At 37.9% G+C, this 26,265-nt stretch overlaps 3 protein-coding genes across 6 annotated transcripts in view; 2 read left to right on the forward strand and 1 right to left on the reverse strand.

Moving 5' to 3' along the window:
- The window catches only part of LOC114541976 (ryncolin-4-like), an 86,562-nt gene extending 79,064 nt beyond the window's left edge, over positions 1-7,498 (forward strand). Inside the window, exons 1-7 of one of the 4 annotated variants that reach the window (XM_028561761.1) lie at positions 1,312-1,462; positions 1,788-1,847; positions 3,109-3,238; positions 3,396-3,619; positions 4,680-4,722; positions 6,444-6,821; positions 7,118-7,498. In XM_028561761.1, coding sequence (XP_028417562.1) covers positions 3,142-3,238; positions 3,396-3,619; positions 4,680-4,722; positions 6,444-6,821; positions 7,118-7,392 — 1,017 coding nt within the window. In that variant the 5' untranslated portion in view covers positions 1,312-1,462; positions 1,788-1,847; positions 3,109-3,141 and the 3' untranslated portion in view covers positions 7,393-7,498. Of the gene's footprint in view, positions 1-1,311; positions 1,463-1,762; positions 1,848-3,108; positions 3,239-3,395; positions 3,620-4,679; positions 4,723-6,443; positions 6,822-7,117 lie in introns of those variants that run through there. The other 3 variants (XM_028561762.1, XM_028561760.1, XM_028561763.1) reach the window with 3 other exon arrangements.
- A 3,430-nt stretch (positions 7,499-10,928) lies between these two features.
- Positions 10,929-14,679, forward strand: LOC114541971. The gene is made up of 2 exons (XM_028561757.1): positions 10,929-11,364; positions 12,786-14,679. Exons 1-2 carry the CDS (start codon positions 10,929-10,931, stop codon positions 13,313-13,315), a joined length of 966 nt encoding a protein of 321 aa, XP_028417558.1. The 3' UTR covers positions 13,316-14,679.
- Positions 14,680-21,363: 6,684 nt separating this feature from the next.
- Positions 21,364-22,483, reverse strand: LOC114541973. Its single transcript, XM_028561758.1, has one exon. It carries the CDS (start codon positions 22,273-22,275, stop codon positions 21,364-21,366), a length of 912 nt encoding a protein of 303 aa, XP_028417559.1. The 5' UTR covers positions 22,276-22,483.
- Between the last annotated feature and the right edge of the window lie 3,782 nt (positions 22,484-26,265).

Here is a 26,265-nt window from a genome sequence, read left to right on the forward strand (position 1 = left end):
TCTCGATGACATGTTTTTATAGTCTCATAGATATAGCATGAGTTGCTTGAATTCTCTTACAAAGAACTGTCTTCGCGGGTCGGCTGCAAAACACTGTCTCTGATCGTCTGATCGGTCATGATCTACATGCAACCATTACATGGTGTCACTGAGTAAAAACACTGAACCTTTCATATTTAAATTTGCCGCATAACGGCTGTAATTTGACAAAAGTTGCCTGAATTGAATAATTAATCTAAACAAAACTGTAGAAATTTGCATGGAACTCAACGACTCCAGCATAATTTAAACTGAACGGCAGCCAGACATGATTCAGAGAGTGTTTTGTGAAATGCACGGGCGAACGAATCTTCGTGCTGAAAGAAACGACAATGCCGTAGCCAGCCTGACAATTTAGTCATGCCACGCTAATATTTTCGTGTTCATTGACTGTGAAACAGTGAATTTCTAAAGAATTAAATAATGATAATAACATAAAATTTGCATCGCATGATTAAATCGTCAGGCTGGCTACGCCACTGAGAAACGACGGTCATGTTGATATAAAATATTCAGTTGAATTCATTTATTTAGGTTTAATTTCAATATGTTTAAGGTTCTTACAGACGAGCAATTTTTTCTATGACATGTACATTTGTACACAAAGTTGGTATGTATATAATTATTTTAAGGCTGGCAACTCTCTCACAAAAAATACAACTGATGCATACATTAATACCATCGCTTGAAACACAAAAATTACGCTAGTTTCTTGAGAAAAAACTAGATACAAAACACCTTGGATATATTTACTAAATTTGTCTCTCATTTTTAGACTTGAAAACAACATAAAAATGCTTAAATTTTGCAAATAAAAAGTGTATTTTTATCGAAATTTTTTTAAACAGAGAAGGGATGCAATTTACTCGACAAGGCCAACTCGATGACGGAAAAATAACTTCGTAATTTTCCGAGCTTTCAACAGCGAATCAGAAATTTGCGTACGATTTTCCGATGATGACGTTTGTCGAGTAAATTGCATCCCGCCTCTGTTTAACCAAATGTCGATAAAAATACACTTTTTATTTGCAAAATTTAAGCATTTTTAAATTGTTTTCAAGTCTAAATATGAAATTTAAATTTAGTAAATATGTCCAAGGTATTTTGTATCTAGTTTTTTTTCAAGAAACTAGCGTAATTTTTGTGTTTCAAGCGATGGTACTATTCAGTATGCATTATATTTTTTGCGCCGAGAGAGTTGCTAGCCTTAGGATAATTATATACATAAAATGGCAATTGGTACCCGCATTAGCCTATGATGGAGGTCGTCAATATTCAATATGCAGCTTGCACTTAAATAATTTATTTGCTTTTTTAACATGTATGTAGCTATATTAGCTACTGTTCCTCCGATTTTTACCCAAACAAGCTGTTTCAAATAAATTCCTCAAATAATTTCCAATCTATCTTGATCACAGTTGTGGTAAGTCATTTTAAACATTAAAATTTACTTCCATTGCCATTGTTTCGATAGATATGCATTTTAGTATAATAGAACGTATCCTCGTTGATTTATAAACCGTAAGAACTCTCCGTTTGAGAACTTTGCTTTAGAGACAACATTCTCCCTAACCACATTATATTTAATGCTCGGCGCTATACGACTATTCATAAACTGTCAAATAAGAGACGTTGATGCTTATTATGCAGCTTGCACTTAAATAATTTATTTGCTTGTAAGTGTTTATAATAAGAATAAGAACAATTTATTTGCTCGCATGCATATCAGTATTTTGCTGCTGTTCTAGGCAAACCAACTGTTCAAAGTCCTGAAATAATTTCCAATATATCTTATAACTAGAGTTGTGGTAAGTCATTTTTAACGTTAAAATTTATTCCCACTCACTTTTTTCTGCAAAATGTGACCAAAATTTTGTGTTAATTTGGGAGTATATAAGTTATAGATGCCTTTATAATGATCGAAGGGTTACTAGCAAGCAGGTTTTCTGCGCAAAACAATACACATACATACGCTTAATTTTTTTTGTGGGATAAGGGGTTTGGGGGAAGCATTCGATCTTATTGGATGTAATTCATTGTGGTCATTCTCTCATCACAAAATTCTTTATTAAATGGCCGTTAAATCGGTGTCTATATTCTCCCAATTAGGACTACCGTGTAAACACGCTACATGCTAAGAAAGTATAGCTAGCCTCTAAGACATCAACCTGACCAACCGCACGCACACGCTAGTTGAACAGTATATTACGATTCGACTGATCTATGATTACAATGACTTAGAGCTGAATCTATGGGCTTGAACGTGACAATCAGAAGCGCTTTCCCCCAAGCCCTTAAAAAACTGAAGCTATTTTAAATGACGCATTGAATATTCTTCATAGTTTTAGATTATTTCATGATCACGTCGTTTAAAAATTTAGTTTGTGAAATAAGGGCCCAAAGTTCGCTAGCGCCATTACGGAAAAATAAACAAATTGTATCAATTAAGCATGCAAACTTCGTGCTCACGAGAATGATCGTCAGTCACGAGTTTGGCTCAATCATGTCGCACAATTAATCTCCATCTTGGCTAAACTGACATTCGCAAAATATCTGGCTATTGCAGCGCCGGTTAAATATGTGTGTTATGACTTCTAAAACCCATCATGGGTCTTTAAATATTCATTTCTTTTCAATGACCCATTGTATTGATAGCCGTCGTCGTCGCATTCGCGTTCTACATGCTTAAGGTCCCTAATAACATTAACACACATCTCGATCTAGCTTCGCCATAAAACATGTCAGTGTAAAACTTTAAAATATTTATGAAGGTTGATACAGAATTTTTTGAAACAAGTGAAAAAAATGAAATTATTTTTTATTACCGTATACCGTAAGGAAACGTTTAAAATAAAGTGTTGAAGCTAACACATGCAATCTTTGTCTTTTGTCATAACTGTCAAAGGCTATAATGCATCTCATTGAAGCGCGTGTATGTTGTTTACGTGGTTTTATATAGCAACTTAATTGAATTTCCAAATTTTCACGAAGCACAGGCAACATCATATGTCACGATTATTTTATATTGGTCTTTTCTTGGTCATAACTCGTATGAAAAATATCTTCCAGAATTACAGAGTCAGACAAAAGACGATTTAAACGATGTTTGTATCGGCCTGCTTGAGCTTGCTGTTGCTTGCTATTGGAAACATTTCAGCAAACCAGTGTTCCCCGACGAATTACGACATAATCATCAGAGGTGAGTATTGTCGAAAAAAGTGAGAGGAAAAATTAACCATTGAAACACCATTTAAATGTTTCATATGGTGAAATCAGTCCAGAATAAAACACATAGTTTTAGTTAAAATTTGGACATTAAAATATTTGTCTTTCAAGAATTTTGTTGAAATTTTTAGGAGGTCCATCATTGCCTGCGGATGAAATAATATCAAGACACAATGTTACATCGTCAGATGTCATGTTAGGATGTCACACTCACTGCAAAGACGAAGACAAATGTGTTGGATTCAACTACAGAACAACAAAAAATGTCGAAAATTGCCAACTGACCAACGTTACTAGAAAGCAAGAAGAAACGAAACTAACCGGAGATTGGATATTGATGCGAAATGTTGAAGCAGTAAGATTGATAAATTAAATGGTGTTTAAGAAAATATAGAAAACATTTTCCGTGTTTCTATACAGTTATAGAAACACGCCTGGGAGTTAGGGAGAGCGAGAAAATATCAGTGGACATAGGAAGAGCTATTTCGAGCTCTTCGCACAGCTTTCTGTTCTCATCACACAAGAAAATATTGTTATTATTAAATTATAGTAATATATTTTCTCTGTAACTGTGATTTTAGGTCAACTCTTTATAAAATCTCTTTTTTTCTTATTCCCCGGATATTGTGACCGAATATAGCGGAATCAAAAAAGTCATTAGCGTTGGATGGTTTTGTTAGGTCTGCGCATGCGCAAAATTTAAATGAGTGGAAACCGTTAATCAGCAGCTTTCTGATTAACTGAGTAAGAAATCGGTATTTTTTTATAAAATCGTTTTTAAAAATTTCACCAAACAAATGGAAAAAATAATAACAGTTGCAATGAAAATCATCTTGTAACATTTATGAAAAAGGGTTGCTCTTCAAGAAAAAAAAAGCGAAAAAGGTTTTACGCTCTATAATGTAAAGGTTTGAAATGTTTTAAATCGGTACGTTTCTATATTATTATGTAGTTGTTCATAATATTTCTGTGTTTGCTATTAATGTAGTTGTTCATATGTATAACTATTTATGTACTTGTTCATATTTCTGTGCTTGTTTTGTGAAGAGGGATGCAGTTCATTTGTATGTGAGCTTTATACGTCGTTTTCCAAAGTCATATTGGGCTATGAAAGGCTTTTACACCATCGCTTTAATTTATTGTCTCGAAGATTTCCTTGAATATCATTAATATATAATAGTATAATTTCTCGTGTAATTAAGGATAATCATGGATTCGTGAGTCTTTAAAGACAATTAATACCACTCGTCCTTCGGACTCGCGCTATTTTGCAGCCTTAAAAAAACCCCTCGTGCTTGTTAATCCGTAATGCACTCGATATGAAACCATAACTTATACTAATATATTAATTAATGTATAAAGATTAAAATCATTTTTTTATTAACTGCTGTATTTTTGTGTTAAATTTTGTGTAGGCAAGAAAGGCGGTTGAAGAAGAAAATCGTACCAGGAAATCAGGTAATTTGCTTTAGAATTATCACAAATATCATAATTTTAATTGAAGTTAATGAGTTCACGGCAACCAGGTATATAATCCATCGTAATTATCGCTACTCTGGTTTTAGTAAATGAAAGTAATCACCACACAAAGATTAACTTTCACGACCCAACGTTTCGACACTCCGGTCTAGTGTCTTCATCAGGGGTGATCTGATGTTGAAACTCGGTTCTTATAAATTACTCTCAAAATGACGTCATCTATTAATCAGATGAAATATTCTTTTGGCAAATAGCTTCCGTCATCCCTATTAAGGGCACAAAGACTCGCATTAATATGCCAGGCTTCCAAACAACGCCTTTGCCATAACGATCATTAGTGGTAATGACTTTTGAATCGTTCCACGCAATGTTATGGTTAGTTTGACACACGTGTTCCGCCAAGGCTGATTTTGAACTGTCTAGGTTCGAAACGGCCGTTTGATGTTCTTTTAAACGTGTGCCGAACTGGCGTTTTGTTTGACCTAGATATTCTTTCTCGCAATCACCACATGGTATAGAGTATACAGCATGAGTTTTCTGTTTAGTCGCTACGCGATCCTTGGGTTTCGCGAAAATATGTCCCAATGTCTGAAAGGGTTTTAAGGCAACTATTCGAGTCTTTGTGCCCTAAATAGGGATGACGGAAGCTATTTGCCAAAAAAATATTTACATCTGATTAATAGATGACGTCATTTTGAGAGTATATAAGGAACTGAGTTTCAACATCAGATCACCCGTGATGAAGACACTAGAACGGAGTGTCGAAACGTTGGGTCGTAAAGTTAATCTTTGTGTGGTGATTACTTTCATTTATTAAACCAGAGTAGCGATAATTACGATGGATCATAATTTTAAATTTTGGAACATTTGGAATATCATTCGGAACAAAAACTACGAGAATATTATTATGAACTAAATCAATTTATTATAATATTATGGAACGAGAAATGTTTTGAATCTTCTGTCAATATGCGCCAATTCAATTTCAATTTTTTTTTGTGGGGCAAGTTTCCAGAGGAACTTGTCAGTTAATAAACAGGGCGGCTAAAATGCGTATATGCATGGATGGTTTGGTTGCTTTAGTTTTTTTTCCTGAGCAATTTTAAGTTTAGAATGTAGACAATTTTCTGCGTTTTACATCATTGGGAAAGGTTCTGGTTTATTTGGGATAGTAGGAAATTTAAAGTTCATGCCTGATGCACGGACAATATTAATTAAAACATGACAAAATACGGAAACTGCAAAACATAATCTTAATAAAACACAATCAAGATACACACGAACTGGTCAATGTGTCAATGGCCTGTTATTTTGTTGAGCAAAAAATAGCACTTATAGCCAAATATGGGGTATTTTCAGCCTAAAAATGGCATACTGAATATTAAGGCATTGTCAACATGGAATATCTTATTTTGGATAAGGCATATCGCATTGTGTTTAAAAAAACCAAAAGCGCATTTTTGGTATAAACACCCCCCCTGCGAAGTCAAACTTGGCAATTGTACTAATTCTCTCTGATGCTCTCACAGAAATTTCTTTTTTGCCTTAATCTGAAAGCTGAACCCAGAGAAAGGACGGAACGTTAAAAGCTATTTTATTTTCATTTCCAAGAAAAAAAAATTGAAGAGGTTTTTAACCCGTTATTATTGCTTTTATTGGCCACAGGCCACTAAATTGTGATATAAATCCGTATTTTCCAGGTCTTCACTGCGCTGATTTGTATGAAAAGGGAAAGAATAAAAGTAGAATTTATGAAATTAATCCTGATGAAAAGGGAAGTTTCAAAGTGTTTTGTGATATGACAACATCAGGTGGAGGATGGACTGTATTTCAACGTCGTCTTGATGGAAGTGTTGACTTCTACCGAGGATGGCAAGATTACAAACAAGGTTTTGGTAACTTGAGCGGAGAATATTGGCTTGGTCTTGACAAAATACACAGGATGACAAATATTTCACAAAATGAACTTCGTATCGACATGGAAGATACATCTGGAAACACCAGTTTCGCTCATTATTATTCATTTAAAGTCAGCAGTGAAAATGAGAAGTACAAGTTGAATGTTGGAGGTTATCATGGTAATCATTATACACGATAGTCCAGCTCTCTATACAATAAACTGTGCAGTCAACCATTAAATCCTGCATATTAAATATTGAATAAATTATAGGAATATTATCAATGAGTGATCCATAAATATAATTGAAACGAGGCAGTTTTTGAGTTAACTCGAGAAATGTAAAATATCTCCATTTTGAGAATTTCCAAAACTTTTAACAAAACAAAATGCTCAGGACATTCGATTACGAGCATTAATTATTGCCCTGCTATTCATTTTATAACCATTTTTGGGTTTTTTTTTGCATTAATTAAGGTACAGCAGGAGACTCGTTGAAAAAACATGACGGTATGGCTTTCAGCACCAAAGATTCTGACAATGATATTGGCAGGGCTAACTGTGCCGTGTCATTCAAAGGAGCCTGGTGGTATCGTGCTTGTCATGATTCAAATTTGAATGGTTTGTATCATTATGGCGATCACAAATCGGACGGTGATGGAGTCAACTGGAGACATTGGAAAGATCATTATTATTCTCTGAAATCAACATCAATGAAGATACGACCACGTGAATTTGGAAAGAAGAAGTAAAGTTGTTGAAAAATAAAGAACTAAATAGACATAAGGTTTACTTTACAAAAAGTGTAGTGCACTAATACGTATCATGTTAGTTTTTCAAAATATTTACAATAGAGATTCTTTTCCTACCATTAGCCTAACCCGCAGTTAATAGAATATAGACAGTTTGGAGACTAAATAAAAGTACAATACAAGTCATTAACTATGTTATTGTCAAGGTTTAAGCAAAAAATTATTCCTTTCTCGTCACGTATCTATTGTATTTTAGCGAAACGTACCAATAGCATTCGTCTTGCAAAGCTCATCAACCCGGATTTGAAAAATATGTTAATCATCGTTTAATGATGAAGAAGAGAGGAGATGCATGATTAAATTTGCGTGTCTGATATTTCTACAACTGAGGAGCCTTGTCCCAGAGTTAGTCAGCGAAACCTGTTAAAATCTTTAAAATTTAAACCAAGATTAGTTTAACCAGTGTTAGCCGGCAGATTAGCAAGCTTACACACCTGGTGAACCAGGTGGGTTAAATTTAGCCCGTGAGTTGGTACGCTAATCCGTTTTGAACAACGCAATAAATCATAACCTCACGGGATAAAATTTATAAGCCATTTTAGCTGAGGGATAGCCTGCGTTTGAACAACCAGCTGTGAAGGTCAAAAGAGGTTTTAAAGAGGTTTTGGACATAAACCCATTCCCAGCACATAACTGACGGTGGAAAGGTGTATAAAGTAGCATCCTGTTCATTTTTGTTAAAATATTTTGTAGTTAATAATTTCACCATTGCTTCAGGAGAATGTCATATAATCCTGTTACCCTTGTAATTTATCCGAATCTTTAATTACGAAATTTTCTATAGCTTTCCAAGTCCCCGTTACGCGGTGTCTAAAGAACAATCTCGTCTTGTCTGACCAAAGTTAACTGAATGACATTGTGAGGACTTCGGTTTCAATATTAACATCTGTTTCAGTAAATACTGATAAAAACGATCTAATTTCGTAGCTAGATAACAAGAGAAATCGTGGATGATTGTGTCGAAACTGCTTCCCGCCACTTCCGGATATTTCCCTTCAAAGGCAACAAAACAAAACCTAGCAAATAAAATTAACAATGCGTTTATCGAACCCCAAGAAACTTATATACCCCTGTTCCCATATAAAAGACTTGATGCCATAAATGTCGACCAGCCTGTAATCTCCTTTCATGTTGTAGAAAAACAACTTAGTACAGTAAATACAGGGTGTATCAGAAAAAACTAGAAGATTTTAAAATGTTCAGAAAACTATCATTTTATCAAGATATCTCAAAAATATATTTACGTCTAAGTATTTTAGCATCTTCTGGCTTATCTAAGAGTAAAAACTAGCAGAAAAATTAACCTCGAAAAGCGGGAGAACGGTTTGTAAAAGCCTCATTTTTAACCGCTTGTGCAAAGAAAATGAGACGTTGAAAATCCAAGTTCAGTTAAAGAGGTGAAAGTTTGGAATCTTTTGTGCAATGTATCGCAATTTCAAAAAATTTGATAAACATTAGGTCCGCCGCGAAACGTTTCAAAATTGGATTTTTTTCCCCGTTTACTCCGCTCTCTCGTAACTTTTTACACGCAAGAATGATTACATGCATGAGTGATAGTTGGAATGACGTAATTGCGAGCACTCTTTGTTAAATGAAAACAATAAAACAAGAGTATTCATTGTTATTTATGTTTAAGTACGTCATTCTAACTATCACTCATGCATGTAATCATTCTTGCGTGTAAAAAGTTACGAGAGAGCGGAGTAAACGGGGAAAAAATCCAATTTTGAAACGTTTCGCGGCGGACCTAATTTTTATCAAATTTTTTGAAATTGCGATACATTGCACAAAAGATTCCAAACTTTCACCTCTTTAACTGAACTTGGATTTTCAACGTCTCATTTTCTTTGCACAAGCGGTTAAAAATGAGGCTTTTACAAACCGTTCTCCCGCTTTTCGAGGTTAATTTTTCTGCTAGTTTTTACTCTTAGATAAGCCAGAAGATGCTAAAATACTTAGACGTAAATATATTTTTGAGATATTTTGATAAAATGATAGTTTTCTGAACATTTTAAAATCTTCTAGTTTTTTCTGATACACCCTGTATATCAAAAGCATGTGCGCCTGATAATATACGAAATTGGATTCTTAAGGAATTCGCACATATTTTGGCAGAACAAGTATGTATGTTAATCAACTCATCACTTACTGAGAAAAGCCTTCCGAGGTATGGAAAAGTGAAAATGTTACAGCTATACCTAAAAACCAAACTTTGGAAGACATTAACAAAGACCTAAGAACTATATCATTGACACCTCACCGTTAGCAAAATTTCCAAGGAGTATGTGGTCAGAGAACATGTAAAGCCTGCTATTCCGGTTCAATCTGATTAGACAAGACCTGTATCGTTGTATCCCTGATTCCTCTACCACTCACGCTCTTATAAATCTTGTTCACAGCTGGACTAAAGCCACCGACGACAATTAAGCTAAAGTACGAGTCTTTTTCCTTGTTTTCAGGAAAGCCTTTGACTTAATAGACCATAAATAATATCTTAATATCCAAACTATCAAATTATTGAATCAATCCCCATATTGTGAACTGGATCTGCGAATTTTTGAGCAATAGATAACAAAGGGTTAATGTAGCCAACGATTGTTTCTCGGAATGGAAATCGGTAGCAGTAGATGTTCCCAAAGGAACCAAACTGGATCCCTGGTTATTTATAGTTATGATCGCGAACTGCAAGATTAAGTCATCAAACGAAGTGATCAAATATATAAACGACACTACTAGTTACGAGATTATTCAAAAGAGTTGTTAGTAGATGAAGTAGCAGAGTGGTCACAAAGTAACAAATTCCAGCTAAATGTTAAAAGATGCAAAGAATTAACTATTTCCTTTCCAAAAACCACTACCCCTTTTGAGGACTTGCATATAAGCACAAACCTCATTGAATTAGTCACTTCTCCCAAGCTCCTAGGAGTGACATTACAACAAGACTTGAAATGGAATACCCATATCGAAAGCACTATTAATAAGCGTCCAAGAGATTTACTTTTTATCACATTTGAAGCGTGCAAAAGTGTTTTCGAATGACTCGATCAGGTTTATACCGCGTGTATTCGATCAGTCCTCCTCTACGCGTGTGAATTAGTTTTCAAATTACACCCTTCCTGCCTACTTAAACAACGCCTTGGAGCACATCCAAAAACGTTGGTTATCAAACATCGTATAAAAGTTCCTTGGAGCAGACAGGAGTAAATTAACTTTTTGAGGAAAGACAACAAAATATTATTCGCATAAGTTAATTAATCTGAAGTCGAAGTAAATGTATTTATTATTGAATAATAAAGGAAGTTAATGTTATACGGGTCTTCGTATCGTAGTGTCACGGGTCCTAGGACGCTTGTCCGGTCGGCTACTTGCCCCCTCCGGTGAGTACAAATATGAGCCCAGTTTGCCTGATCGAGTTGTTAGTTGCTTGCGTGAATCGATGCCGTCACAACCTTGTCCAACAAAATTATTTCGCTATAATGGCTCAGGAAAATATGTCTCTTCAAGGAGTTGCTTTGAGTTTAACGCCAACTAGCTCACCAGTCGTGTCTGCTGTTACAACTTCAACAGTGGCATCGCAGTTGATCGCTACGGCTCCCCTTGCCGTTCGCTCGTCGCCATCTCGGCAATTTCAGCCAAGTTTACACCAGCATATTGCTTCACCGTTATTCCCAACTCGTGTTCCATCGCCGGCTATTGCAAATCAACAAATCGTCAGTGTTGCTTCTACTTGGCCATCGAGTCATCCAAGTTTGACACCATTTTTCGCTCAGCAGCCACCACAACCCGTGTTACTTCAATCGGCGACGCCTACGGTTACCCAACAACAAGATCGTGCCGTAGCTGGACATTGGCAACCGCCTCAACAGACGCTGCAGCAGCCGTTGTATCGGATTCAAAATCCTGTCCCTTCAGGTACGCCATATTTGTTTTCTTCGTCTACGTCCCCGGGCCCCGGGATGGGGTTTGTTTCGCCGGGTGTTTTTTAGCCTCTGGTGGTATTGCCTCGCCCCCTCGCTTTCTACGCTTACCGTATCGGCTTTTTCTCCCTTCGTGTCGGGCCTGGTTTCCTCCGGTATCCCCAAGCTTATGGCATCAATTTTCAACGGCAAGTTGGTCGAGTTGGCCTCTCTTATCGAAGAAACTTCAGTTCATGACGCTCCTTCGTTTACCATCGGGGATAACGAACTAGTTTTGCGACCGTCAAAGCGCCCTAAGGAAATTACAGATATTATGACTTGGCTCCCAGCCTTTTCTGTTTATATCCTCGTGATGACGAATTTTTGGCCGTCTCGCTCCCCGGATTTGCTTCGCTACCAGCTACTTATTTTGCGTTCCGCTCAGAAGCATCTTGGCTCGGCGTGGATCGCGTACGATCGCGCTTTTCGTCGCCATGCAGCTGCTCTCCGCCTCACCGATTGGTTACAACTCACCCGGAGCTGTATAATTTTCATATATTCGGCGCCGGGAGTTTTCTTCTACTCCTGCTTCGCGGGTATCTACTTCGTTTTCCTCGTCCTCCAGCTCCCTTGAAGCGTCCGGTACCCCGTCGTCGTCCATTATTTGTCACTCTTGGAACGCTGGTCGGTGCTCATCGCAATTCCTCCGGTGTCGGTTCCGTCATGCCTGTGATTTTCCGGGTTGTCCTGCAATCCATCGTCGTAGCGTGGCCCACCAGTCTACACGTTGTCCTCGTTCACCATCTCGCTCGCAACCCGCGAAGTAGCGTCTATCATCAGACACCTCGCGTCGTTAGTTAATACGTAGTGGTCGGTTCGTTTGTTCCCGTTGTTCCGGACGTTAACATTGTTCTGTGCGCTATTTTAGTTTTTTTTTGTTGTAATTCGTGTTCGGTTATGAATTTGCTGATTAAAATAGTTATCTAGCTTCACTTGTGATTTAGTTGCGCACTGTTCGTACCGTTCGCACCGTTCGCACCGATCGCACTGGTCGCACCGTTCGTACCGTTCGCACTGGTCGCTCCGTTCGTACCGTTCGCACCGATCGCACTGGTCGCACCGTTCGTACCGATCGCACTGGTCGCACCGATCGCACCGTTCGTACCGGTCGCACCGATCGCACTGGTTGCACCGTTCGTACCGTTCGCACTGGTCGCTCCGTTCGTACCGTTCGCACCGATCGCACTGGTCGCACCGTTCGTACCGATCGCATTGGTCGCACCGTTCGTACCGTTCGCACTGGTCGCTCCGTTCGTACCGTTCGCACCGATCGCACTGGTCGCACCGTTCGTACCGATCGCACTGGTCGCACCGTTCGCACCGGTCGCTCCGTTCGTTTCCGCTCGCTGTTCTTGCTATTTTTATGCTCCGTTGTAGGTGCTTTCGTTCGTGCTGTAGATCCACCGTTGCCGGAGTCCCGCATCCTGTTTCCGTTGGTCTCCCGCGTTTCGCCGCTTCAATACGTCGAGTTTCATCGGGAATTAATCAACCATCCCAATCAAGCTATGGTTCGCTACGTGTTGGATGGTATAGCTCACGGCTTTCCGTCGGGTTTTGATCCTTCACTAGTCTCTTTACGACCATCGCACCGAAACATGAAATCGGCCTTGCAACATCCCGATGTTATCGACAAATATTTGGCAAATGAAATTTCGCATGGTCGTGTCGTGGGTCCTTTTGCCTCGCCACCGTTTCCTAATCTACAGTGCAGCCCGTTTTGGGTCATTCCAAAGAAAGGCCAGCCTGGTAAACGGCGTCTCATTCAGGATTTGTCGTCACCCGAAGGCCATAGCGTTAATGACGGCATCCCCAAGGATCCTTTCTCGTTGACTTACATCTCCGTCGATCATGCCATTGCTCGTTTGTACAGCTTGGTCCGGGTGCTCTTATGGCCAAATTTGACGTAGAATGTGCGTACCGTAACATCGCTCTCAGACCTGACGAACGTTTCTTATTTGGCATGTGGTGGCCTGAGTCATATTTCGTCGATTTGGCTCTTCCGTTTGGTCTGCGTTCCGCCTCATTTATCTTCAACTCCGTCGCCGAAATGGTGGAATGGATTCTTAAAGCTAATTATCGCGTTCGTTTTCTCCTTCACTACCTCGACGATTTCCTGACCCTTGGCCCCGGCAACTCCACCGAGTGCGCTAGTAATGTAGCCATCGCCAGGTCCTTATTCCTCCGTTTGGGTTTGCCTCTCCATCCGTCAAAGTGCGAGGGTCCTACTACTACGTTAGTCTTTTTAGGTGTGGAACTAAATTCTCTCACCCAGTCTGCTCGGTTGCCATCCGCTAAAATTTGTGGCCATCGTAGAGCTTCTTAAAAAATGGAATCGTAAGTCTTGGTGCACTCGTCGAGAGTTAGAATCCTTTATCGGCTCGCTTCACCACGTTACGAAAGTTGTTCCGCCCGGTCGCACGTTCCTCCGGCGTATGATTAATTTGCTCTGCGCTTTTCGTTCACCTACCCACCCTATTCGGCTCAATACGGAGTTTTTTCCTTTAATGTTTACCTAGCTGCTGTCCGTTCCTATCATATTGATTGGCTTCCCGGATCCCACGAAAGAGAAACCACGGTTTCGTCGTCTGCTTTAGGGCATCCGTCGTTCTCGGTCTGGCGTTTCCTCGTTACGCTGCCCCATAACCCGCGATCTATTGGATGTTATTCATTCGTCGACGGTTGGTGATCTTGGCGTCTACGATGCAGTTATGTTTTGGTCTGCGTGCTTTCTGGCTTTCTAAGACTGATCCTCTTGGCGTCGGACAGGTCCTGTACATCGGGTCTTCAAGCAATCATCTCTGCCCTGTCTTCGCGCTTCAGGCGTACCTCGATATGCGTGGCAGCGGCCCTGGTCTTTATTCCTGTGGTCGGATGGCTTCCCCTTAACTGCTCAACAAGTCAATTTTTTCCTTCGCAAAATCTTGAGGCGAGCCGGCGTAATTGGGGAACTACTCATCTCACAGCTTTCGCATTGGGGCTGCTACTTCCGCCGCTGCGGCTGGGATTCCGGATCATCTAATTCAAGCTCTTGGACGTTGGACTAGCCAAGCTTACCTTCGCTACGTTCGCACATCGCTGCAGTCATTTTTCAACGTTGCCCCGCTCCTGTAGGGTTGGAGACTGGTGGAGAAGGTTAACGGTAACCTAACTCCAACCCCTCATCTGGCTTGGAGACATACTTGGAGGAGGTACCGTTAAAATAGCATGGTTCGTTGAGTTATTATCTGCGCCGAAAACAGCAAACTCAAAAGAAACACCGTTTCACCCCTAGCCCGACCGTTTCGCTCGGATACCGTCTCCATCCCTACCGATCGGCAGCGGGCAAAAATATAGTGTAAGAGCTGGTGTGCTATCGTACTGATGTGAGCCTTAGGATCCGTTAGAACGTTAAATGTATTTATTATTGAATAATAAAGGAAGTTAATGTTATACAGGTCTTCGTATCGTAGTGTCGCGGGTCCTAGGACGCTTGTCCGGTCGGCTACTTGCCCCCTCCGGTGAGTACAAATATGAGCCCAGTTTGCCTGATCGAGTTGTTAGTTGCTTGCGTGACCCATCCCGCCCTTTTCCCTAACGACTTCACGCGATGTTGTGAACTCTACGGGAGAAGCGTCTTATTAATCTCGCTGGGGTTTGTTTTTTTTGTTAGTTTGTTTTGCAGGATTAAGCACAGTTCTTTTCACACCCGTTTTGGTCGTGGAATGGGTGTTTGGGGTAAAGGTAAATTCATTAATGATCGCCACATTTACAGGTATTTTTTTTTGTGTGTGTGTGTGTGTGTACTTTGATGTTCGTATCGTTTATTCCACGGTTTCACTTCAGTGACTCACGTGTGACAGTTGATCACGGGATGGAGGAGGTACCGTTAAAATAGCATGGTTCGTTGAGTTATTATCTGCGCCGAAAACAGCAAACTCAAAAGAAACACCGTTTCACCCCTAGCCCGACCGTTTCGCTCGGATACCGTCTCCATCCCTACCGATCGGCAGCGGGCAAAAATATAGTGTAAGAGCTGGTGTGCTATCGTACTGATGTGAGCCTTAGGATCCGTTAGAACGTTAAAAATACTTGGCAAGCACTTTTTAACATGCAATAACTTATATAACTATAATTAGTTTTATTTAATTACTTTTTGCGCTTTTTTAACTAACTCAAAACCAAACCAGTTAGTATCGAAAACTGAATGCAAGATTACTACGAACTCGATTGACTTTGCACACGGCGCGATTCGAAAGCGTTTTTTTCACGCTTGATATGTTCACGTTTGTTGGGGGAAACTATGACGTTTCTGAGGTCAAACTATTCATTGTTGTTACTCTATGATGAAATTTTATTGCTGTTCAAGCATTTTTAGAAGGGTTGAAAAGATCAGTCTCCGGTGGATAGCGCTATCCAGCTTTCATACAAACGGCCCAAGAGTTTCTGTGTAATTATGACCAACATGAAAGGATAACGCTTAAAGAAATTTATCATCTTATTATCTATTGTTTGAATTGCACTCGACGCAACCCAAAAATGGGAAGTATATGCACAGTCCATAGCAATAACCATTAAACACTGTAAATTATTGATATACAGGGTGAGTAAAAAAGAATTGAAATTCAAATTAGCCGCAAAGTTCCCCAATATATCTCATGGATATACGAAGCATATCATATTATTTAACCTAAAACATAAAGTTTCTTCCCTTTGGCAGTTAAAAAGCATTCAAAGCTGCGTAAATAAAAAAGAACAGTGTTATCAAATCGTTTTTGTTGATTGTACTCGGTGGGAATTGTCATATTCCAGCCATAAGTTCGCGCTAATTTGAATTTCCAAGGTGTCAGTTTTTTTACTCACCCTGTATTACGCTAGCTGACAATCTATACAATGCTGTCAAGGATTTCAACTCTTATAAACTTGCTTGAGGTATTGGTTTCTTAGATGAAATACATCAAAATCCTGGATAATACCATTAAACAATACAGCAAACGAGAATATGAACAGGTTTCAAATTGGAAAATATGACCATTAATTTTGACCAGAAACGTGCGGGACAACGCAAATGTTCAATGGTACAAACGGCATTATCGAAGCCCATGCCCTTTCAGTGAAATATAGACAGCCGTGTCGGTTGTATCATCGCACAATAGTCTTTATGAACTTATAGTATTATCAGAGTATAGTTTGATCAACACTAAAGAACATTGGATAATTATTTACCTTATCGCACAGTACATTTCTCAATTCGTCGAACACAAGGGTATATTACCAAAATCAACAGTGATTACAAAACCTCTCGATGACATGTTTTTATAGTCTAATAGATATAGCTTGAGTTGCTTGAATTCTCTTACAAAGAACTGGCTTCAGCTGCTAAACACTTTCTCTGATCATCTGATCGGTCATGATCTACATGCAACCATTGCATGGTGTCACTGAGTAAAAACACTGAGCCTTTCATATTCAAATTTGCCGCATAACGGCTGTAATTTGACAAAAGTTGCCTGAATTGAATAATTAATCTAAACAAAACTGTAGAAATTTGCATGTAACTCAACGACTCCAGCATTATTTATACTGAACGGCAGCCAGACATGATTCAGAGAGTGTTTTGTGAAATGCACGGGCGAAAGACTCTTCGTGCTGAAAGAAACGACAATGGCGTAGCCAGCCTGACAAATATATAGTCATGCTACGCTAATATTTTCGTGTTCATTGACTGTGAAAACAGTGAATTTCTAAATAATAAATAATGATAATAACATAAAATTTGCATCGCATGACTAAATCGTCAGGCTGGCTACGCCACTGAGAAACGACGGTCATGTTGATATAAAATATTCAGATGAATTCATTTATTTAGGTCTTAATTTCATTATGTTTAAGGTTCTTACAGACAAGCAATTTTTTCTATGACAAGTACATTTGTACATAAAGTTGGGCGTACAGACGAACAGTCAAAACTTGTCACATAAAAACTTGTCATAGATTTTCCTGTAAGAGGCTTTATTCAAACGTGTTTTCTGACGTATTAAATAAAGACCTCGCTGCAGTTTGTTGCATGTAAACGTATTTTCATTGGATGAAACCCTCGCAGTGAGCTGGCAACGTCGCAAAAGCTCGCAAGCCAGGTTTTCTACCAGTGCTCCACGACCCACGCAAGTTCGCCATTGCGATGAGTAGAAAAGAGCTTTTATTTATAGCCACCAAAGTTTTTTTGAATTCAGGAAGGCGGAGGTTGAGGAATGAAATTTGAGAAGTGTCTGATGCAGATATGCGATATTAGCGCGTTGTATTACAAACGGACAATACACCTTTTACGCAATGAAAAGCATGTGTAGTATCACGTGACATTTATATGTAAACAAAGCGTAATGTTCGGACAATGAAAACGCGCGCAATATTTAAATCGTATAGAAAGCCTGAATATATATTCGCATAATATTCATATATAAAGTAAAAAGTTGTTTCGTTAGTGCTTTGTCCGGATTATGGATGCTACTCGCGAGTCCGATGTCTTTAAAAAGATGACCGTAGTTCAAATTAAAAATTTTCTACTTGCAAGAGGAGTCAGTGTAAATGGCTATGATAAAATTACGCTGATCAAAATAGCTGCTGCGGTTGAAAGAATGTGTATTCCTCTACTTCCAACCTTAACAAACGATCGAAAGAATGGTGCTGCAAGCGATGAACGTTTCATTATTAATGATATGGAAATCGAAAACCCCTTTAAAATGTCTGTGATGAATAACTTCATCGACTCTCCATCTTTCGGTTTGTACGACATATTCACTATTTTGATTTTCCATTCGACTGCGTACGATAAGCAAGGTCTAGCTGCGTACAATCCTTCGACGACTACAGTCTATTTGAAGATGGCCATGTAGAATCGTTAATGACTAAAACATTGAACAATGAAAGGCTTCATGTCTATGTAGCTAAGGTGCGACCAGCTATGAAGGTAAAAACTAATGATGGAAAACCTTGCTACGATCTTTGGTTTATCTTGGAAGGTCATGGTCCCAACCGAGGTAGCGTTTTGAAGGCGAAGTGTATGTGCAAAGGAGGCCGTGATGGGGGATGTAAAACACATCGGGGCCGCCATGTATTCGCTGGAAGAGGTGCTGAACACGCGAAGTAAAGATAGCGTGACCAAGTGGCAGTTGTGTGGGGTCAAGAAAGCTAGCGCTAGTACGAAAGCATGCGAAGTATCTGACCTAGTGATTGAAAAACCAAAATTACCTCGTACAAACTGAGGAAGAGGGACCACGCATATTCTCAAAACATTGACGTGGACGTAAGAGCTCAAAGGACCAAAAGCCCATAAAGAAAAGAAAGCTGAGAAGACTTACCGGATTGATGAAACTAATGAAACAACGTCCTGCCATTCTGCCAGTACTCCAGAAACGATACTGCGCACCAAAGAAATCTCCAACACTATTGACCATTGAAAATGGTGACAAGAGTACAAGTGGTACCAGTTCAAGTGATGGGATCATGAAACGTAAAATTTCTATTTGCATGGAAAGCAACAAGCATGCCACAGAAGATTTAGTGTTTCAAAAGTTATCATTCACAGACAAGGAGATTGATGATATCAACCAGGCTACGGTAAAACAGTTCCAGTGCAAAGAATGGTATTGTGAAAAAGCTGGTTTCATTTCAGCATCGAAAGTTAAGCGTGTTGTTACCAGACAGGCAACTATTGAAAAGAACAGACCAAAGAAGACAGATGTCAGCTGTCTGGTAAACATGATTACAAATCCCAAAGTACCACCAAACATTGTTCTGCACACAACCACAACCACACTCATTAACATGGGGTTAGTTCATGAGACAAGTGCAAGGGATGCTTACTTACGAGTTGAAAGGCACAAACACCACAACATAAAGTTAGTGTCTAAAGGCTTTCTCATTTCAAAGAAGAGAAAATTTCTTGGTGCCAGTCTCGACAACATAAAGACATGCCAGTGTTCCAGTAATTGTCCAGATGTTGTTGTCGAATATAAATGTCCATGGAAGCACAAAGATATGCATCCCAAAAAAGCGTTTTTGACACCAGAAATTGGTTGTATTGAAAAAGATAAGACCTTCTGTCTTACCAAAAGCAGTGCATACTATCACCAGATCCAGGCACAAAGTTTGTTTCTGAGCTTTTTCATTGTGACTTTGTTGTTTGGACAAGTCAAGGAATTTTTGTTCTGCCAGTATCATATGATGCTGCATTTATGGACCATGTTTGCAATCAGTTGGAAGCATTTTGGAAAGCAGAAGTTCTCCCTTGTATGATGGCAGACTCAAACTTGAATGGTAATTATGTTTATTTGTCAATATATATCACAGAGTTACAATTTCAGATTGTATTTCAAATTGTGAAATATATGTTTGTTCTGTTGCTTGTGTAGTTGCTAACACAGTAACTGGGGACAATCTAGATACAAACAAAGAAACTGCACCTAGAGTTACAAACAACAATGGGCATTCAGGTGAGTCAGTGCAGTGCACTGTGCTTAATTAAATTACAATTAGTTGTTCAGCTAGATAGTGGTTTACTAACTAAGTGATCACAAATACATTCTATGTTATCTATATTTAGTTTCCCCTATGGTAACCCAATTACCTTGCAATGAACCTTGCAATATGCAAGTTATGGATTGTGATGGGAACAATTCCACTACAACAACATCATTCAAATTTCATGGTATTGAAGTGTATGAGAAAATTTACAACCCTCGAGCCAGGAATGATGCTTAATGACACAGTTGTAACTGTCTTATTTGAGTAAGTGTATAAAAGCTTGTGATATTCACTTCATGTAAAATTCATACACAGAACTGGTTAAATTAATATCACAAAAAAAACACTTCTTATTGTAGAGAACTTGCTTGTCCATTCCCAGTCATCGATTCTCTTTTTTATTCTGTTCTTAATTTGTGGGGAACAAGATGTAAGAAAAGCATCAAGCAGGTATTTCTCAATTACTGCATGCATGCACAAGTATTATTAAATTGGTCATGACCATGCATATACATGTCTATCGGTATCAGATTATGTTTTTATGTAATGGGTCGCGATCCATCAGCCAACCATTTTTCAAGGCAGATATTTTGAAAAATGACTACATAGTAATTCCAATCAACAGGAGGTATGAAACAACCTGATGATTACTTAATTTAAATGTAATCCACAATAGAAAATTGTTCTATCCTAAATGAACTATATATTCATTTACTTGCAGGCTACACTGGTTACTAGCCATCATAACCCCATGGTATTATGTGTGCAGTATTATATTTTTTGTCTGTAATTAAGTGTTAATTACTTATAATTAATAATGTTGTATTGCATTACATTTTACAGGCATGTGCTTTTTTTGGACTCTTTATCCTGGGAAATTTCTAGCAAAAGAGCTGAAATGAAGTATTTAATCAGGTGGGTTTGTTGAGGCCAATATAGTTGTGCACATGCAATTAATATTGTATTCATGTGTCTTCTTTTTATATAGTTATTTAGATCATATGTCTAATATATCAGGGAATCCCAATAGATGCACAAGTTTGAAATGCCATGTTCTAAAGGTTTGTGATATATATGTGCTATATATCTTGTATTTCCAAAGTGTATTAGGTTTAACCTCTGTTCAGTGTTCTTTTAGATGCAACCATTTTTTGTCTATTATATATAGGTTCCAAGGCAGGATCCTCATACTAACAACTGTGGGATTTACATAGCAATGTTTCTCAGTAGCTTTGAAAAGGTAAATGGTATTCAATATGTCAATTGAATAGTTTTCTATTACTCTACAAAAAGTGCTTTCTCTAATTACAGGACATTGAAAAATATGAGGAAAATCCTGATGAGTATGTCAAATTGACTCATTGTTGGTTCACAGAAGATGAAGCTGAAGAAAATAGAACCAGGATTAGAAACCAACTTACAGGACTGAGTTTATTGGCAAAACATAGAAAATAATTTACAGCTCAAGTCTACAGTATTCTTCCTCCTTGTTTATACAACTGGGCTGCAAATTTACTAATGCAGCACAAACAGCAATTATTGAGTTTACATGAGGCTTCATTGTTAAAGGGAAAGCACCTTTCAGAATAGTAAAACATTTTAGTTTTCTGATCATTCTTTCAATATGTACTCTTATTGTGGCCACACGTCGAGTTTGAGTTGATGTTACAGCAGACACATTTCCTTTCCTTAAAAGAGGTGGGGCCAAAAGCTTTGCTTCTTTGAGTGCTAGCAGGTCTTGAATATTAAAACCTTTGTCGGCCATCACCACATCACCTGCTTCAAGATGATCCAAAAAACCACTTTCTTTTACGATTTCTTTATCACTAATACTGCCAGTGAAGAGTCTTGAAACAAAATTAAGATGAGGTAAAGGAGACATTGAGATCAACAACTTGAAGGTATTGGTGGACTTGTACTGGCTGTAGGTGGTTCTTTGGCAGTGTGGTCTCGAAGGTTTCTCTACATAGAATTCAGTGCAATCAATGATAGCTCTGAGGTTCTTTATACCACGAAGTGCCGTTGGAAATTCAATCCCTTGCAAATCATTTAACGTTGAGAAGGGCACAAAACATTTTAGTTCCTTACTCATGAAGAGAATCCAGGTTACAAAAATCCGGCTACCAGTCCCATTAGAAATGCCAAATATACCACTTAACATTTCAATACTGACATTCCTTCTCAACCTTATTAATGTGAACAGAAACTGTTCCCTGGTTGTGAGTTTGCACATATCATACTTCTTCTTGATATACATACTATGGCTGGTCGTCAACTTCGTTCTCTTTTTACCCCTCCAATAGTGAATTCGTTTTGCTTTTTGTTTTAAGATTTCATTAAAAATCGTATCAAGGCATTCCTTGCTCATGCCTGCAAAGACAATAAATAGTTGTAATAAATCACGTCACACAGCTTGTTTTAAAACAAAACTAACTACTCACCTGTATAGTGCATCGTTTTCTTTGGATCGTCCACTTTAGCTAGGAAAAGATGCTTATGCATCTCAGCACTGTCTACCAACATTTTGTCTTGATATGGGTTCAAATGACAAAGCTCAACGTTGGTCTAAACATAAATGTGAACACTATCACCGAAATTCACGCGCAAAATTCAGTACTGCTTTTATCAGCTCACCTGCGTACTACAAACAACTGATTGTTCAATCTTGTCGTCTACAAACGTTTCTACGTTAGAAGTTTCGTCGATGCTAGGATGATCTTCGTTGTTGGATTTGTCGCTGCACAGATTGCTGCAAGGGCCAACAGTCGCAGCACTATTTGCACTAAACGACAACAATATCTCAGCGACATTAAGTTCGGTGTCGGTCTTGCAACAATTCGTCGGTGCTTGGGCTAGCATTAGCAGCGAATTTGCAGCAGATTTTACATCACTTCGACGAGGTTTCTTCACGGGCTTCTGTCTGGCAACAGGGATTTTTCGTTTACGGTTCATCATGCGCTGCTGCGTATGTAAAAACAGTCGATAATAAACACGAAATGTGGGCTAAAATCTCATCATACTTAAGATAATATTGTTGTTACTAACCTTTTCTTTACTTGTTGTTGCAGATATAGGATCAGGGTTTTCTTTTGTGGGCCCATTTTCACCCACAAAGTGAACACTGCAAACGTAACTATCCTTGTTACAATTGAATGAGTCGCCACGTTTACATGCTTCAATCCACCGTTTTCTCCTTTCTGGACATCTCTTCGCTCCAGGAAAGTGGAAAAATGTCACAGGATCACCTTCTACATTTTTTTGCATACGTTCAGGGTAACGAGAGTCGTTTTTGCACGTACCCCAAGCACATCTTTTTGTGGCAACCATAGTTCGATATTTAAATATTGCGCGCGCTATCATTGTCCGAACATCACGCTTTGTTTACATATAAATGTCACGTGATACTACACGTGCTTTTCATTGCGTAAAAGGTGTATTCGGGAGCACAATTATTTTGTTTTTATATGTCGCAAGGCAAAGAGGCTCGAATTGCGAGTGACGAAGATAAGGCTGCTAGAAAAAAGCAATATTATTGTAAAAGGAATGCTTCAAAAATTTATTTGATGAATGAGGACACGAAATGGCGAGGCTATATTTGTCGTCGCTACTGACGTTATTTTATCGCTTGTCCTACAATTACAAATACTGTATATAAAGTTTTAAATAACAGTTTATTTACAAACTTCGCTTTATATCTTCTTTAAAATATAATAATATTTTCTTCAAAATATAAAATAAGCATATTCATTAATCATTACAGCCGGTCGAATGAGAAGGAGAAGAAAATAAGAGAATTAAAATGACACATACTTCATGTAAAGATGATATAACCAACGTAAACAAACACTGCTATGCGCAGGATATTTGCGCAGAACGGACTTTACATCATCTTTAATTAATGTGAAATAGAAAAATTAGTAAAAATAATTAATAAATATGGCGGATATGAACTGAAAATAAATACTTTTTTAATAACAAGCAGTTGAGGATCAAAAAGAAATGTTATATACAACAAAAAAAGAAAAATAACCAATATCCGAAGACTTGCACTATCTTCATGCCGATCTAAGATTATCATGCATATCTTCATAAAATTATGTAAATAAAACGTATCGATATAAAATGCAAGATTAAGATACTTTAAACTGGTGAATAATAAAACAGTCGTACAACATGCACAATCGTGAGTGTCAAATTTCTAACGTGAGTAAATATTATCAGAATACGGGATACGAGAATTGATGAATTGGCAGATTGATTTTTATATATTTCGTGCCAAAATCGACTTCCAACGTCAAATAATAATGGCACAAACAAAACAAAGACCTGCCATTTTTCAACTTTGGCGAGTCTTTGCTGCTTGCGTCGGAGTAATGAATAAAAAATCCTTTGCATGTTTGGGACTACAATGAGTGTAATTTCAATTAATGAAACTAACCAATCTTTCAATAACCCAATCCTTGAATAAGGGCATAGGAAGACACCGCATACTATTTTATGTATATAATTATCCTAAGGCTGGCAACTCTCTCACCAAAAATACAATGCATACATTAATACCATCGCTTGAAACACAAAAATTACGCTAGTTTCTTGAGAAAAAACTAGATACAAAATACCTTGGATATATTTACTAAATTTATCTGTCATTTTAGACTTGAAAACAACATAAAAATGCTTAAATTTTGCAAATAAAAAGTGTATCTTTATCGAAATTTTGTTAAACAGAGGAGGGATGCAATTTACTCGACAAGGCCAACTCGATGACGAAAAATGCCTTCGTAATTTTCCGAGCTTTCAACAGCCAATCAGAAATTTGCCTACGATTTTCCAATGATGACGTTTGTCGAGTAAATTGCATCCCGCCTCTGTTTAACCAAATGTCGATAAAAATACACTTTTTATCTGCAAAATTTAAGCATTTTTAAATTGTTTTCAAGTCTAAAAATGACAGATAAATTTAGTAAATATGTCCAACGTATTTTGTATCCAGTTTTTTTTCAAAAAACTAGCGTAATTTTTGTGTTTCAAGCGATAGTACTATTGTATGCATTATATTTTTTTGCGCCGAGAGAGTTGCTAGCCTTAGGATAATTATATACATAAGATGGCAATTCGTACCCGCATTAGCCTATGATAAGGTTCGTCAATATTCAATATGCAGCTTGCACTTAAATAATTTATTTCCTTTTTTCAACATGTATGTAGTTATATTAGCTACTGTTCCTCCGATTTCTACACAAACAAGCTGTTTCAAATAAAGTCCTCAAATAATTTCCAATCTATCTTGATCACAGTTGTGGTAAGTCATTTTAAACATTAAAATTTATCTCCATTGGCAATTGTCTCGTGAGTTGTAGTTTATAGATGCCCTAAGTTAAGAAAGAACGTAGTTAAACGTCAAAACGAGCTGGCATGCCATTTAGTAAAAAATTATATCAACACATATCCATCAGCTTTCTCGAAATGAATTCAAAGGAAATCGACTGCAATTTTTTGGAAAAAGTAAATTTTTCAGTGTATATCATTGAAATGAAATTGGTCAGCCGTTTCACACGAAATCGAGCTTATCTTCGATGACGCTTTGAATATTTTTTCTTATAACTTTAGATTATTTACCGTTTAGAAATGAAGTGTGTAAAACCTAAATGTACTTTTATCTAATAAAGTCGTTCGCATGCGAGCAATACTTACTGCAGTTGCCTAGACAACCGCCGTGAGAGAAAAACAAACAAACTTTGAATAAATTATCGAAGCAAAGTAGCAGCTTATACACCAATGAATGTCAGTTAACAGTTTGAGGTCGATGCGTATACCTAAATGAACAAGCTCTGCTATTACGTGATGATAGCAATAAAACACAATGAACTATCATAAACACTGTTCACTATTGTTACGTACAAAAAGCCAAGCACAAAACTCGTTCATATTAGGTTGATACGAGCAATACTTACTGCGAGTTTGCCTCAATCGTGTCGCACAATTAATCTTTATCTCTGCTAAACGGAGGTTCCAAAATATCTGCTATTGCTGAGTTGTTTAAATATGTTGGGGTATTCTCCCAATAAGGCGAAAATCTCAACTCTAGCGGATATTCTGAGTATACAGAAGTGCTGAATTTCAATCAATTTACCATGGAAGATTAGATACTGCCTCACGGAATTTAAGCAAGCGAATATATTTTCTATAATTACGTTTTATTCCAAGGCAAGAAAATTCAGAACGACGAATCCATGCATATTTACATTCAATAATCATGGCCTATTTTTTTCTTTTCTTCGCAGGAAAATTTCTTAATAGTGCAACAACTGAAAGTTGACGAGCCATGCAATTTAAACATTTCTTATGCCTATATGCA

This window comes from Dendronephthya gigantea, unplaced genomic scaffold (genome assembly GCF_004324835.1).
Source record: "Dendronephthya gigantea isolate DGI-Jeju-01 unplaced genomic scaffold, DenGig_1.0 000326F, whole genome shotgun sequence".
NCBI classification, from domain to species: domain Eukaryota; kingdom Metazoa; phylum Cnidaria; class Anthozoa; order Malacalcyonacea; family Nephtheidae; genus Dendronephthya; species Dendronephthya gigantea.

What these genes read in the sequence shown, in the direction of transcription:
- LOC114541971 (XM_028561757.1), top strand. Translation starts at nt 10,929, where the DNA reads ATGGCTCAGGAAAATATGTCTCTTCAAGGAGTTGCTTTGAGTTTAACG. An exon ending in TCAAAATCCTGTCCCTTCAG is followed by an intron (nt 11,365 to 12,785) that starts GTACGCCATATT and finishes GCTCCGTTGTAG; the next exon opens with GTGCTTTCGTTCGTGCTGTA.
- LOC114541973 (XM_028561758.1), bottom strand. Translation starts at nt 22,275, where the DNA reads ATGAGCAAGGAATGCCTTGATACGATTTTTAATGAAATCTTAAAACAA.